Raw genomic sequence first — 16417 nt, forward strand, 5'->3', positions numbered from 1 at the left:
TCTCGTGATAATCACGAACATTAATTACAGTTTGCAATAAATTTTCGAGTGCTGTCTCGTTTGAACAAAAATCAGGCCTTAATATTTCCAGGTTCTTATTCATGCCCATCTAAACGGGATGAACATAAATGGTAATGTAAATTACACTGTGGATGCCATTATAAAATTTCAAATGTAAACATCTTAAAAATAAACTTCAAGTCTGTTATAATCTAATATGGTATAAGGTTAAAAGAAAAAAAACACTACTTATTAGTAGAACCTGAAAATATTTCTTGATGAATAATTTTGACTTTCAATTTGATAAATGCTTTTATTCCATTAAAAAATAAAAATACAATGACGTGCGTGTTTTCATCCATCCCAGGGATAATGTGAAACAAAAGCAGAAAGAATCAGACAAAAAAAAAAAAAGTTTATTTCACTGGCAAGAGATGAGATCAAAAATAATAATACCAATAATGAATTTTCGAGAGCAGTTCACAGCCCATGCGTATACTTGGGTTTCATCCACTGCTTAGTTATATAAGTAGTATCTGCCATCTAGTGGCAACACTTGAAAACATCCCCAGATGTTAATAACGATCGGTTTATTTTTAAACCTTCCCTTTTGATCGCATCGCTTGCAAGTGTTTAGGGTACTTCGCACATTCTCCGGAGCAGGTGGAATACCATTTGGGGCAGGGAAAAAAAAAAGAGGGGGGGGCGAACTTGGTGATCGCATACGTGCTGGTTTGACAACTATGGAAATGATCTTTTTCTGTGTAGAACAGTAGCTTGTCATGCTTAAGACGAAATATGAGAAAACTAAAGAGAAGGAAAAGAAAAAACGGGACTTCTCGTCCAGCAGCAGAGTCCAAAATACATCTCGACGACACTCGAATGCGCTGGTTGATCCAATTTCTTGACTATCCCAACGCTTAATGCAATTATAAGATGCACCAAAAAGGATAAGCATTTTTTCATGTACATGAACATTGGTCTTTACCAACGTAAAACTGAGCCCTCACGCGCGCGCGCCCACACACACACATACACACACAGGCATACACACTTGGAAAAATAACAGTCCTCCCCCACGATATGGACAAGTCTTGTATAGTTGGATGGCCGGTCCATTGTCTCTACACGTTCTCCAGTATTCTGTACATCGCACCACTCAACACACACGCTACAGTTTTGATCAAGTTTTTTTTTTTTTTTTTCTTGTTGTTAGAGATGGCGCTGCTCCTGGAGGTCGACCCTAGGTGAGAAGCAGGCAGTCCCAGTTTCCCAGAGATGCAACCAAGTTTCTCGTCCACTCCCTGGCTGCATTGACGCATGCAGTCTTCAACGGTTTGGAATGATCCTTTGAACTTTGACATCGGAGTGTAGAAGCAAATATTGCACACAGTCTAAATGCTGGTGTGGACCACACTGTATCCAGCAGAGCAAGGCGGGATCAGAGATCCCTAATAATAAGAAACTTCACAGATGGCCGAGATCCAGTGCGTGATGCAGGGCTGCAAGATCAGAATGGCTGCTGACTCTCCAAAATGGGAAGGTGAGCTATACGAAAAGAGAAAAACATTATTACACAGCGGTTAACTACATTAAAGGAGTTTAATTTATTGACTGGTGAAGAGCTGGCTTCAGTTTGGTATGCATGAATAACTGAAAAGCGAATTCATTTAAAATGAAAAATATCAAAAAGTATCGGAAAAAGTAACCGGGTTTGATTTTCATTTGAGCTGTAATTGATTATGTTTCTACTTAATCCATTATTAAAAGATTGCCGTGATATATTTTGAGTTTGGTAAATTGCATGTTTTTTAAACCTTTTTCCTGATGAATTTTAATCAAGTACTAATACTACATTTGGATTAATGTGATTCAAATAATAATAATAATAATAAAAAACATAAGTTATAATAATTTACAAAATCTTTTATTTCTGAAGTGTTTTTTTTTTTACCAGTGTGGATAAATCGCGCTCTGTAATACCGAACCCAAGAGAAGTTAGGAATAGTTCGTGAACCACTTGCCTGGCTATTTAGTTGGGATCTATTTGCATCGAATTTTTTTTTTTAAATTTTTGTCACAAAAAGTTATTTTATTTATTTTTTAAATCCCAATCAAGAAACACTGTAAGCATGTCTTCCTCCCCCTCTCCTGCCGCCGTGTATCGGACCGGGAGAATTAGATAATCCGGGAACCTTGCTATAGGGATTCAATCTTTCAAGTCACTTCAAGTGTGCAATAAACATGGTGGTCGCGCACTAGGCATCGGAAATATAGATGCTACACAATGTAGGCTTCAAATAATTTTCAACTGTTTGAAGTCTACATTTTGTGAACGATGAGTCAAACTAACCCATAAAGACAATCGTCGATACCAACCGAAAACACCACGATACAAGTGAGCGATAAATAATAATAGAATAGTAAGGGTTAAAATGTTATTTCAAATGTATGTTAACTCGACATACTGCGTTATAAAAAAACAAAAACAAAAAAAAAGAAATTTTTTTCCCTTCCTGCAGTGTTCGTTTGGCTCCAGTAGAAAGCCATATAGGATTTTGCCGATGAAATTCTTTTGAATAATGCTTTCTGCAAACAACTCCTACAAATATGCTACCACAGTTAAGAAAAGTGCATGAAAATACGGACAGTCACTTGGAGGAGAAAACAGCGTTCTTTTTTTAAGTGATCTTCTGTCAGTACTGCTGACGGGAAGATGGGGCTGTACGCTGCAATTTGTGCACGATCACACCCTCAGTTGCAGTTATCAGAATTTTGTAGAACTTCAGCTACTTTCATCACTATAAGACGGAAGAAAACCTCGCTGTTATACAATTCTTGCTGATGACGTTTTCCATCTTTCTTCGAGTTCCGGAAATAAATCTTGCAAGCCACAAATCATTCATGTATATAATCATCTAAATGTTCATTTGAAATGAAAACATCAAAGAAAATTGTTAAAAAATCTGAATACCAACAAATAAACAGAAAAAAATAGAGGGAAATTAAAATGGGATGAGAGAATGGACTCAAAATAAGAGTAAAATTAGTAAGAAACTGGCTACTGAAATTTTTTTGATTACAAAAAAATGGACCGTCCACCTGAAATACCGCAAAAAAGTGCTGGGAGGACTCTGCATCAGGAGGTCCGTATCCTATCTTCCATTAAAACGATGGATATCTATTTTTATGAATAGCGGAAGAATGGGACACCTAATTGTTACTCAGATTCCCACTTACAAGTTTTAAGGAAATGAGAAAAGCCTTCCTACTCCTTGCGGAAAAATCGGATCCTATGAACTCTCACCTCAGAACACGTTGCCAATGCTAGCTACAGATACATTAGTTTAATCTGCTAACCAGAATGAAACGGCCATCTGTGCAAGTTATGCATGCTGTACTATGACTTGCGATGTAAAAAAGATCCGATACTTATGATAAAATAAAGCGAGTTGGGAGAATTTCTAAGGCGTTAACTTCCCAGTGGTATTTATTTGACTGTTTTCCCGCTTTTGCCCAATCCAGAGAGAGACGAAATGGGAGAAAAGAAAATTTAGGGTATTTAACCAAAAAAAAAAAAAAAAAAAGGCAATACGAATAATAGATAAACATAATTATTCTTAATACTGCAAGAATTGAGTGACAAAATTAGTAATTAACCTTCCATATAAGTAATATGTCCAACAGCAAATTCCAAGATCTACAAGTAAAATTTAAGAATTGGGGTGTGTTATTTTAAAGCTTAAAGTTTTCAAATAAGCAATTAGAAGACTTGATGGACAAACAAAAATAGACGCGTCTCAGAGAGGACATTTTAGTAAATACCATCAACGATTTGCTAACATTATTTCTTAATTGAACACAAAATTTTTATACGGATTTAAGTTGCAATATAACAGAACGTGTATTTCTACAGTGTCTAACTAAATGCATCGCTTGTTGTAAGACAGTTAATAGCGATGTAGTATACGACTGATAGCTAATTGTCGCGGCAAACATATCTCAAATTAACAAATCGATTAATGCTTTGCCGAAATAAAGTATTCCAGAGGAGTACGTCGGGAACAAGATAGACTATATATATAACGCATATTCAGATGATGATCAGCGAGGATATTTTCCACAAAACCACTCACAGCGGGGAACATTAAAATTTAACTTTTTTATATAAAATGCGTATTTTTGTATAAAATGAACTGCAATAGCCATAAGAGATCTTCAGGAAAATACATAAGTGGCAATAGATGGCGATACCAGCAGAGATTGTCAGGAATTTTTATTAAAAATGATTCTTTGAGTTTCTTTCCCCCCCCCCATCAAAGCGCCTGCGTTCAAAAGATGCCGCCCCCCCCCCCCCCACAGCTCGAATACGCCTGAATACAACGAACAGCTACTATGAGTAAGTCAAATCGTGCAGATAACTATCATACGGGATAACCTGTCACCTACTGTGTTGTCCAGTGTGGCCTTACCAAGAAGTAACCCTATCTCTCTATTATCGCAGTTACCTGGCAACCAGGTCAAGGTGGCCCTGTTGTCGAGCCAAAAGAAAAGTAACTTTCACTACTCTAGCTTCCTTCTAAATAAAAAGACACCGTGAAAATGAAAGCTGATTTGTGAATAAACCCAGTCGTATGTGCAAGAAAGTTTCAGGGCTTTTGTGTACCGCGTTGAAACAGGATCATTCATTCTTTGAAATACTGTTTTTATTCGGAGACCTTTATTAGCGATGTGTACTGATATCGCCATCTAGCGTCACTTCATGCAACTAAGCGGAGTATAGATTTTCTATTCAGTCCTCTGTAGTGAAACAAAGACATTTACGTAGAGCCTATGGACTTGAAATCCTTGACCCAAACAGAAACTAACACGAGCTACGGAGTCGGGTCACATTACTCCAGACGATTAAAACTGTACTTCCTCGTAGATGCTCTCCACCGGGAGGGGAAAAAAAAAAAAAAAAAAAGGTGGGGATATTAAAGGAAAATTACCTCTTTGTGTCGATCTGAAGTTTGCATCTCTTTCCGGCTACGATGCTATTTCCATAAAAGCAATGCGGGGCGGAAGGGGGAGGGAAATAACAATTTCAGCATCCATGCATGCAAAAAAAAAAAAAAAGTTTACAAATTTAAATGCGCACTTAGTGTAACAGTAGTCTCCTTACCTGTTTCGCTGCTGTTTCTTCATCCCTACCATCACCTACTACCACGTATGTACACTTTCTTCCGAACCTCGATACGATCCTTTCGAAGCACGTTTCCTTACCTGAGGAGAGACAACGTGAGCAACTAATTATACGTAACGCAGTGATTTTATTATTTTATTATATGCACTTATTTTATTATATAATACATTATATTTTATTATATAATACATTATATTTTATTATATAATATGCACATACACCACGTTGACCAAAGTATTTGAACACCTAACGTGCCATGAAAATTTAGGATCCTACCACATGCAAGTATTCCGGGAGGGTCTGCAAAGTCCGGTAATAAAAGGTGGGATGTGCTGCACTCGGTTCCACAATGTCACGTTCAGCTGAACTGGCAGACTTTCAACGTGCGTTGGGTGTCACAGCAGTGGTCTTTCTGTCCGTGACATTCCTACACGTCTCAATATACCGAAATCCACCGTTGTTTATGTCATTATTAGATGGAAAGTTGTTGGTGATACCACAACGGGAAGATGCGCCGGAAGGCCACCGACACTCACTGACCGAGATCGACAAGCTCTGCCTCAGGATGTTCCAGTATTCCCGCACGCCATCAACATGGAAAATGCTGCAGGTAGTAACCGAAGGCACGCAAAGAGTTGCGTGCCTTCGGTTATCATTGCAAAGCTGCTACAAATCACCCTCCCCCCTCCTCATCGCCAAACGACGTTTGGACTGGTATCGTTCACACCATTCCTGGACCGTAGATGACTGGAAAAGGGTTCTGTGGAGCGGCGAATAACGCTATGTTTCAATCTGATGTTTGGATCTGGAGATTACACGAGGAATGGTTCCGACAGGACTGCATCATTCCAACTGTCAAGGTTTGGTGGAGGCTCGGTAATAGTACGGGGGGGTGTTTCAGTTGAATGGGACTTGATCCATTGATGAGCGTGCCCAAAACCATAACGTCTGATGGCTACCTGGATATCTTGGACAACTTCATGCGTTCGACGCTGTGGAAGTACTTCGGCAATGACCCTCGTACACATCGCTCATTGTCGTGCTGAAACAATGTTTCAGCACGACAATGCTCCATGCCATACTGCAACGCGTTTTCAAGACAGTTTCCACAAAACAACGTTGAAGTGTTGGACTGGCCGGTTCAGAATCCACACCACAAATCAATTGGACATTTTTAGGACGAATTAGAATGTCGATTCGCTCCAGACCACAGCGGCCGTCATCAGCAATGGGGTAGCTTTGCAGAAGGAATGAGAGAATATTCCTGTTGGGAGGTATCAGAGATTGAATGAAAGCATGTCCCGAAGGGTAGTTGCTGTCATTCAGGCCAAAGGTGGTCCCACTTGGTACTAGAAATGTAATTAAAACATTTTTTTGACTACGACTAGGTGTTCAAATACTTTTATCAACATAATGTATATTTAAAAGGCAATACTTTAATTTGAGTTCACAAACTTAAGGAACCATTATTTCCGTCTGCAGACTACGATGAGGAAAGAAAACGCTTCAGGAAAAGCTATTTTCTTTTATTTTTCCTCCATACAGATCAATGACAATTGCTATCAAAGTACACAGTTTGTTATTCTTGAGACTGTTGCCAAAATTATTGGACTATTCTAGCAACAGAGATTCAGTGATCAAAATATTACCTTGTTAAATATCTACTTTTATTCCCATCCACAAAAGGTTATGAGGAGTTTTTCTATTTTTTAATTAATTTGATAATTACTTATTTTTTTTACACAGTCCGGAAACCCAGCATTAGAGAGACCAAACATGGAAGTTTTTCAAGCCACTTCAGGCCTCTAATTAGTATGGAAATTCATCTTCCGGCTACATTCTTCCACGCGCAACTTAATTCCTGCATCCCAGTTTAGTTTACTTAATAAATAATCCAACGCATCATTTCGACAAGTTTCAATGGAAGATGAAATTGGTGATGCGAGGAATTGTGCAGGTATGCCAACTTCATCCCATAAATATTCTATTGGGTTTGGGTTGGCTCCTTGGGCCGACCTAAACCCAACGGAACTTATAATCGCGATGCCTAATTACTCATGCTTAACAGTCTAAATGAAAGAGACCAATTTAAAAATAAATAAAACGTTCAATTAAAAATATATTAATCTCAATGACTGCTAATCATTGAGATAAAATTAGGTAAAATGAGCCCAATCCAGTATCCGAATTGAATCCAGTGTTTATTTCGATAGTTCAATACCATTTCAAGCGCCTCACAATATACCGCGTGTCATTTTCAATACAAGCCGATTAGTTTTAAAGTTCATTCTTTAATTCGACACTTGAGCAAAACTAAAAAGAAAGTAGATAAGCTCTTAAGCAATATCACGAAGTACAGATATTGCACAAACATGTTACCTATTTTCGTTGCACTGTATATGTTTTCTATAGGAAACACCCCTCCGAGTCCGTAGAGCAAGACTTTGGCAAGAGCTGGCACGAGTTGGGTGGTGGTGACCAGAACGTTGACGCAGTTCGACCTGAAACGATAAAAGCAGTTAATTAGAATAAATGGAATGTAAAATAAAAATATTAGCTTATTAAAAAAATAAACAGCCTTTCCTTATTGAATAAATTTCCAATTCAGCAAAACATCTGAATATTAATATGTAAAATAGTCCTGCTTTAATATCAATGAATACGTTAATTATTTTCTTGTATGGCTATTAAAACATAATTCTGTATTTAAATTTATATGTAAAATTAATGTACTATTATCCCTATATTATTTTGTCATTTATTTTACGAGTGTTTGCGTTTCAACTTCCTTCTTAGAAATAAAAAACAAAACAAACTCGTCTCTAATATTAGATATTAGCGAGAATGCACAAAAGATGGCGCCACATACCATTTTCAAATAAACAAAAAACTCAATCTTACAAGGGCAGAGTCATTGACTGATTTTCGTGGACCAGTAAAAAAACAACTAGAAATCCGGAAAAAAAAACTTTAGCGGAAAAAAATAAATCATCATTTACGGATACGAAAGCCGCATTTTAGTTTCCGTTATTAGAAATTCTTGTAGACAATTTTTCCTACAAATTGGTCTGTCAGAAAAGACTCCAATATTGTCAGAGCTTGGATTTAAGTCTTGTAAGACACTTCTATGCATCAATTGAAGTGTCTGTTTATACCCTCGACATTAGCTAGCTCACTCATTCTTGAAAACTTCATTTGAATGCGATTCTGAGTTAATAAAATGGACTTTTCAGATGCAATGTTTATTTTATTGATTTTCATGAAATAAATTTAGCAATTCAGCAGTTTTGACGACTATTCTCTCGCCTAATTTTTCTCAGAACTCTCATATCTGTGGTCTCCAGTCTTTGATCGAATGCTTTATTTCTAGCCCAGTTCTTAGATCCATAAGTTAAAATTGGTTTGAAGATCCTTGTATGAAGCTAATTTAGGGTTTTAACTAATTTCTCTCTTATTCCATATAAATTTCTTCAGCTAACTTCCTACCATGCCATATTTACTTATTCTCTCTGTCGTTTTCCATATGTAATTTACCATCTTCACTAAAAATCATGCCTAAGTAGCCGAAATGTTTTACTTATTCTCGAGGTTCCCTCCCCATATGAGGATGCAGCTCGGATGTTCAATGTTCCAGCTCCACAATGCTAAATTGCTCATTTATTTGATGAAAATCAATAAAACAAAAGCATTGCATCTGAAAAGTCATTTTTATTAACTACGTGTAATTAGAGAATGTAATTTCATTACGAATTAAAGTACTAAATGAGAAAAATGGTTCTATTTTCTATATTTCTTAAAAATTCGGAGTCAATTTTATGCTCGATATTTGGGCATTCAATGACAGATGCTAAAAAATGCAAAACTTGAATAAGTATTTTAGTAAATGCAAAAGGTAAGTTTACGTACAGGTTGTTGCATTACAATCATATCATCCTCAGTCAATGAAAAATACATTGGAGGTCGACGATTTGGTCGTCTTTGGTATAAAGGAAATAACTTCGGTGATTACACAGAATAACCAGAATCGCTATGATTTGACATTCTTTGAAATAGTTCAAAAACACAGGAGGCACACTTACCTGGAATGTATTATGGAGAGACATTTAAGGGCCAGGGTTAACCAACTGTCTGTCAGTGTCTCTATTTCCGTCCGTAACTGAAGCCATTGTTCCCTCTTTGCTGGACCTAACAAACCTGGAAAAAAGAAAATATCGTAAGAAATTTGAAACAAACACGCATCGCATTATTCCTTTCATATTTCAACTAAAGGGCTGATTTTTAACATGAGGATTGTACATTTAGAGGAATTAAATTATTAATTTTTATTTAATTTATTTTTTTTTGTGTTTCCCACTCACTAAAAGTGGTAAGCCTATTTCACATTAGTTCCGTGAGGACTAAGGATTTATTTATTCTACTTTTTATTAATTTTTATAATTAAGCGGCACTGGTATGCCTACCTCCCATGGCGTTCCTATATTGGTTATAGGTCTCCTTAATGCGCCGGTATCGAAAAGCTAGCTTCCTCATCCAGTCAACACCCCCTCTAACTCCCGTGGCGAGACAGAGACTGGCATTGGTTGCCGCAGCGTGAAAACCATCAGCCTGGAAGTTGTAGTTCCTACAACAAAATATATTCGACAATCAGAAGATATTATATCGACTTCCTCCATGGTAGATTGTGTGAAATAAGCACAAAGGTTCTACTTTTTTAATAGATTTTTCTTTCAGCGATATCTGTTATGACAACACACATATAAATTATTTTTAAATTAAAGTTATAAATTTAAAAGAAATTACGTCAAGTCTTGTCCATTATCGTCAGAAGATACGTCATCAATGTGAACCTGGTCACACTCCTAAAATAAATAAATATATGCAGAATTAGCGGCGATAATATCATTCAAAACAATAACATGTAGAAATTAAAATTAAAATTGTTTTTCAGAATTTCAACGTACCTCCAAATCGTTAAAGAAGAAGTGGGTATCGGCGAGGTTAAAAATCATTTCTTCCATTCTCATGCCCAGACTTACGGTGGATGGGGCATCCTGCACAGCAAAGATAATAGCATTCAGATAAAGAAAATATCTTGTGGAAAATCATCTAATTACACATGATTATATCATTGGCAATAGTATGAACAAAAGAGGCTTCAATCGGCTCATGTTGAAGGTGGATAATGTATGGTAAAATATGCAGAAAAATCAACAACTGCCAATACAAACTACAAGTGGCTATGAATGGTAAGGTAGAGTGCCAACGTTTAACTTTATCTGGTAACCTGTCTTCAAGATCATGGTAGAATGGAGATCAAAATGTGACAGTCTTTATCGACGTACATAGTAAAGGAAGGAAGTTGTTTTTCGAAAAAGAAATTTAATCTTTCAGGAGTTTCCAATAATGTATTTAAGTCTTCATTGCTATTTAAACTAATATTCTAATAATCTATGCATAGTGTTAATAATAGAATAGCGATTTAGCTCCTCATTAAATTTTTCTATTTTTTTTTTTCATGCATCTTATACTTGCTGGGCGCCCTTCCGTAGAGGACCTCCAAATTGTATAGGGAGAACTTCATAAGAGGCCCCCCCCCACCAAAAATACATTAAGGTATACGATAGAGAGCTTATTAATATATGCCTTGTTAAAATGCATTACGATTGACTTAATCGTACTTTTACATCACTTGGAATGTCGTATTAGTCAATAACATCAACAACAGATGTGCAGTTCTCTCATATTTCGCTGTACTTCTTTTGCATCATGTGCAGCGAAATAACAGAACTGCAGTCACAATTAGAAACTTTGTACTTCTAGAAATTATTTTGTAAGGAGTGGTAAATTCCAGTGCTCATTCTGATGCATATTTTGTTGCAACTAAATCATGCTGAATCAGGTCTCGAAAGCTTTGTACTGAATATTACTAATTATATTATTGAACAAGAATTATATTTCCCCAAATTCTTGTTTAATTGCGATTCTTCAATGTGTCTTTTAAAGATTTCCTCTTTTACTAAAAGAAAATGTATCGAAAGTTCCTAGCAAGTAAGTGAGTGAGGATGTACTATGAGAGAAATCAGAAAAGTGTAAGACAGCTAAGCTGTATCTGAAAGTAGCCAAAAAAAAAGGTGTGGGAAGACTCTGGTAAGAATATAAAATATAAATATCAGGAAGGTGACAAAAATGTCTACTCTCTATTGAGAAAGCTTAGAAATAGAAAACAGTACTGTAAAAGGTATCAAATGATATGTGACATGAAAACTGATGATAGACATCCTAGATGTTTGGAGTAATTCATTAGAAAGACTTAAATGCGTCAAGAAATGACAGAACAGAATAAAATAAAAATCCAGTAACTTTTTATTCCCCAAAGAGAGTAGGCCGTTTTAGCACAAACTAACTTTCTGAGAGATGACCAGTCAACTTCTATTCTTGACCGTCACTGACAGCTAACTGAAGCCTGTTAATGATCCATAGGCATAAGAGTACAGCAGCCATCTACTGCCTTCTTGTATACACTATTATCTGCAATGGTGAGAGTTGTAAGGTCGATATTCTTGAGTTTCGGGTTAAACCTCAGTTTCCGAAGGGGCCATGGGAAAGAAAACTGCTTGCCTGTGCTTCCAAAGACCGATTAACTGGGGAACCAGGAAAGAAGGCTTAGGAAAAAAAAAAAAAGTTTCTCTAGTCGCGAATAGAATCGAACTTAAAAAATGATCTTTCATCAAGAGGCATAGCATTATGGAACTAAATGCCATATCCACAGGCAACAGTAGTAGAACAGTCTTAAAAGATGATCAAAGGAATGGAATCAGGAATACGTCAATACTTGAGGTACAAAAAGCCATCAAAAACTTGAAATGTAGAAAGGCAGCAGGAGCAAATGATATTCGACTAGAAAATGTCAAAATACTCGTACGGAAGCATAAATGTTTTACCGTGACTGACTGAGCTATAATTTAGGTCTGAAGAGTAGATCGAATTCTTGATGATTGGAGCAGAGCTCAATTTATAAATAGGGAAATAGAACAATGCGAAAATTAGAGGACTTTCCTTATCGAATATCCAAGTAAAATTTACGCACGCATACTTAAAGAGGATAAGAAAAATTTGAACGATATGATTCTGGTCAAAAAAGATTTCCAGAACAAGATTTGCACTTTACAACAAATAGTTGTGAAATCGTGGGAATATAATAAGGATCTGTTTATAAGTTTTGTAGATCTGGAAAAGAAATATGACAAGGTGCCAAGAGAAAAGCTGTTCAAAACCCTACAATTAAATGGTGTAAACAGGACGCTATGTCGAACAATATGCAGTCTACATTTAAGATGCAGTTAGAAATGAAGTTATAGGAAGAAAGTTTGGTCTAAAATCATGCGTAATACAACAGCGGACATTACCACTACTATTCATCATCTATACGGATCACATTATGAAGGAAAGTGATAGTAAACCTGATATCAAAATGGTAGATATTCATTTCAGCTCTTTATGCAGATAACGCTATACTCCTTAATAAATGGTGTGCAAGTCTTTAGTATTAATTACATTTAATAACAGCTGTAACAAATTTGGTAGTACGAAAATGAGCAATAAAACGTGAAACAGTAGAAATAAGCAGAAACATTGAAAAACCAACTGTACCCTTGGAGACAGAAATAGTAAAATTTACTACTTCTGTCTCCTTTTACTACAGAAGTAGTAAAATATTTCAGCTAGTCAGGCACAACTTTAGCGAAGACGATAGTTGAATATGGAAACACACAACAGAATTAGTAAAGCTGCTATTGTAGGAAATTAACCGAATAAACTTATATGAAAAACACAGAAATTAGAACTAGCTGAAAAGAAGACAGTGTTCCAATTTTAACTTATGAATCTGAAAGCTGGATTGGAAATGAAACACTTGATCAAAGATAAGAGACCACAGATATAAGAGAAGTTAGGGGGAGTGAACAGATGGCAGAATAACAAGAATTAAAAATGAAGATATTGGGAATGACTGTAATATTGTTAGCATTCAGAAATGCATGAGCAGAGCCAATCTAAGATAGTATGGTCATCTAAACAGAATGGGAGAAAAGGCTAGCAAAGCAGATGTCAAGACGGCATGAAAAAGACCCAAAGGAAGATTAAAACTGATGCAATTAGTGCCTTATGGTTAGAAGTGCCACAGAAGACCGTAATATAAGTTCTGACAATATTGGAAATCCTGAAAGACAAACTAATTTGAAGGAGAATTTTTGATTGGATGTTAGAAATCATGTACAATAAATTTTTCATTTCGTAACATCATAGTATCCTGTACACCCAGGGTACATATTAAGAATTTCATGATGAGGTCTTTTGAAGATGAACTATCTTTCAACAGACGGGGCGAATAAATACGTGCTGATCAATACTGCTCCTCAGCAATGAGTTTTCGAAACAAGCTAAGAAGATTCCATACGTTCTCATTGATCTCAGTGTTGCATTTTCAAACAATCTGAGTAATGATTTAGGTATAGAACCGTGAGCATTTTTATTAGTAGCGATCGGGGGAGGGGGTATATGAATGGCCTTAAAAATACAAACCTACAATTTTCGTGCAATGAGCAAGTGATGACTAAATATTTTCATGCTATAAATTTATTTCTTTTCAGTACGGATTCACGCATACTTAAAAGCTTTATTACTTGGTTAGGAATACATCTTAAAGTTGAAATTATAACATTGCATAGTGCTGCCATCTGGGAACAACTAAAAGAACTGGTCCCGCATAAGGAAACGAACACATTATACCAGTAGTTAAAGTGGTGTTGGAAGAACTAGACGTTTCGTGAAGTTACGCCTAGCGGCAGAGTTTCAAACTGAATGCTCCCAGTCATTTTTTTTTTTTTTCAAGATAAAATAGACAAAAAGAAACATTACGAAACAAAGACAAAGATTAAAAAAGGGAGTACTTGAATTCACGATTTAAAACCGTAAAGAATAAATATGGAGTAAGAGTTAACAAATCATTTTTTTCGAAAAGCTTTTTAAAATTAACTTATATAAACAAAATAGCACGTAAGTCGGGTGGGGAAATAACCACAAAATCATAAAGAAGTCAAAATATTTCGCTAAAATTGAATTCTACCTACTTCTTGAGTAGAAGTAATCCACAAAAAAAAAAAAAAAAAAAAAAAATCGAGATCAGATTATTAAAGTTGATACCTTGCAACAGCAGATAAAAGACGAATTTAGTATATGAATTTTACATTTCTGAAGATTTGACTAATCAATTAACTGAAGAAAACATTACACTGCAGCCTCACTAAGTGATATAATTCATGTTAGTTTTAAAAGAAATCTTGTTCCGCAAAACACTGGAAGCATATTAGAAGAGCTATCCAAGGCAAATTGTGTCGATTGACCATTGACAGAACAATTTGTCATCGGAGCTAACACGAATAAAAACCACATGACCCTGTCTGAAATAGGCCAACTCCGCTTTGTTGCTGAAAAATATTCCGATTTTAGAAAATTATTTCTTTAGACTGGAGTTGAAATCTTCAGGAATCAAATTAAGATGCAACAAAATTAAGTTGAAGTTTCTGAATAATCATAGACATGCTTGCTTGGTGGAGCAGTTAACATATCTGCTCAGCAGCCAACAGGATGCAGGTTCGAATACCTCCGTGTCGGCACAGATGTTTGTGAATGTCTAAGTGGGAGATGAATTTAATGAATTTCATCGCTGGTTATGGAGATCACCTTTAATGGAGGCTTGAAGTGGCTTGTAAATGTGTAAATCTGGTCTGTAGAACAGTGTTTCTGAATTACGTAAAATAGAAATATTTAATAAATGGAAAAAAATCCTTAGTCCACCCATTGTACTAATGAACTATATTGGTTTATAACATTTCGTGGGTGGAAGTCACAAAAAAAGCAAGTGATAGTAGATTGAGATATTTCAGCCAACAATGTTGCAAAATTGGTAAGTTACGACTATAAAATCTATAATAAATATTTGAGATGTTGCCCGTATGCTTTATGGTTAATTATATGAAAATGTCTTAAATACGTAGGATCCGTTCTTAATGTATAAAGTAAAATACTGCTTTTGTTTGCTTAGGAGTGTCTTGGATGAAAAAAAAGAAATCCTCTGACTAATATTACAGGGTTTGCGTACTTTACAAGACGATTAGTACAAGCAAAGATTCCAGAACAGAATTATGACAAAATCCCTGCTGAGTGAATCCCACTTCAAAAGGACATGTGTCTTAAGTGGATGAATGCTATTTTTCGGAACGTTGCGTTTGCAGTGGGCTCTGAAGGGGAAATGGAGAAAAGCAAACAAGAAGTTCGCTAATAAGGCTTCCTATGATAAAGACGAACGCCCAACTGTCAGTCAGAGTGCACTGGCGAAGGCCAACGTAGTTGAGGACAAACGGTGCCCAAGACAGGACTCGAAGCCAAGAGAGGCCGATCTTGGCAGGTGAAGTGAGCGGAAGCGTCAACAACATTGGGGGAAGTGTCGGTAAGGGACAACTTCGTCTCCAGTGGGTGTCAAGTGCCGGTACACATGAAAGTAACCGCCGTCAATCCAGGACCCAATTAGTTACAACCAAGCAGCGCGATGCACTTCAGCTCCCAGCATGCCTTACGTCACACGTAAGGCTAACGTAAGGAATATTGCCCCCATTTCTAGAAAGCTTCATTCTGCCCCTACCACCCACTTCCCCGAAGACAGCTTTTCTGACAGCTGTCTCAAGAAGAACTCCGGAGAGCTGACCCCTGTCGAGGGTGACAATCTCCCCCGCTACACTCTTCTATCCTCCAGTCGCTAACCAGTTCTAAAAACAAACAGCCATCCCGTGGTGTTTTTACGAGGTCTTTTTTTTTTTTTTTTTCCTTCATTACCCAAAGTAGTGCTCTGGTCAACTTTTCGCTTCGGGGATAAAATGGAAATAAACAGAACAGCTAACTAGGTGAAAAGCGACATATCCAGATGAGCACTTTATTTACAGGACTGTTCAGTTTCTACGTGTCCAAACCATTTAGATTTGAATAATTTTAAGTAACAGAAAATAAATCATATTTATGCGAGATGGTCAGTACAAGCCACCAGATCAAAATGAGAATCAAGTCATGTAGCTTTCTACCGTATTTCTTTGGTTACTAAAAGTAAGAGTAATTTTTAGAATAATATAGTACTTACATTTAGCAACTTTGGTCCTATAAATGGATGCATGAGTCATTTTT

The 16417-nt window shown here is 36.4% G+C and overlaps 1 protein-coding gene across 6 annotated transcripts in view; it reads right to left on the reverse strand.

Annotated features, from left to right (window-relative positions):
* Positions 1 to 299: 299 nt before the first annotated feature.
* The window catches only part of eya (eya transcriptional coactivator and phosphatase 2), a 169977-nt gene continuing 153859 nt past the window's right edge, over positions 300 to 16417 (reverse strand). For all 6 annotated transcript variants that reach the window (XM_090410393.1, XM_090410394.1, XM_090410390.1 and 3 more), the window contains exons 13-19: positions 10147 to 10236; positions 9986 to 10044; positions 9646 to 9806; positions 9265 to 9379; positions 7565 to 7686; positions 5165 to 5265; positions 300 to 1548 (exon numbers count right to left, since the gene is read on the reverse strand). In XM_090410393.1, coding sequence (XP_090266519.1) covers positions 1468 to 1548; positions 5165 to 5265; positions 7565 to 7686; positions 9265 to 9379; positions 9646 to 9806; positions 9986 to 10044; positions 10147 to 10236 — 729 coding nt within the window. In that variant the 3' untranslated portion in view covers positions 300 to 1467. The remainder of the gene's footprint in view (positions 1549 to 5164; positions 5266 to 7564; positions 7687 to 9264; positions 9380 to 9645; positions 9807 to 9985; positions 10045 to 10146; positions 10237 to 16417) is intronic.

This window comes from Typopeltis vanoorti, chromosome 20, assembly GCF_054136105.1.
Source record: "Typopeltis vanoorti isolate ZY-2024b chromosome 20, IOZ_Tvanoo_1.0, whole genome shotgun sequence".
Lineage (NCBI taxonomy): Eukaryota > Metazoa > Arthropoda > Arachnida > Uropygi > Thelyphonidae > Typopeltis > Typopeltis vanoorti.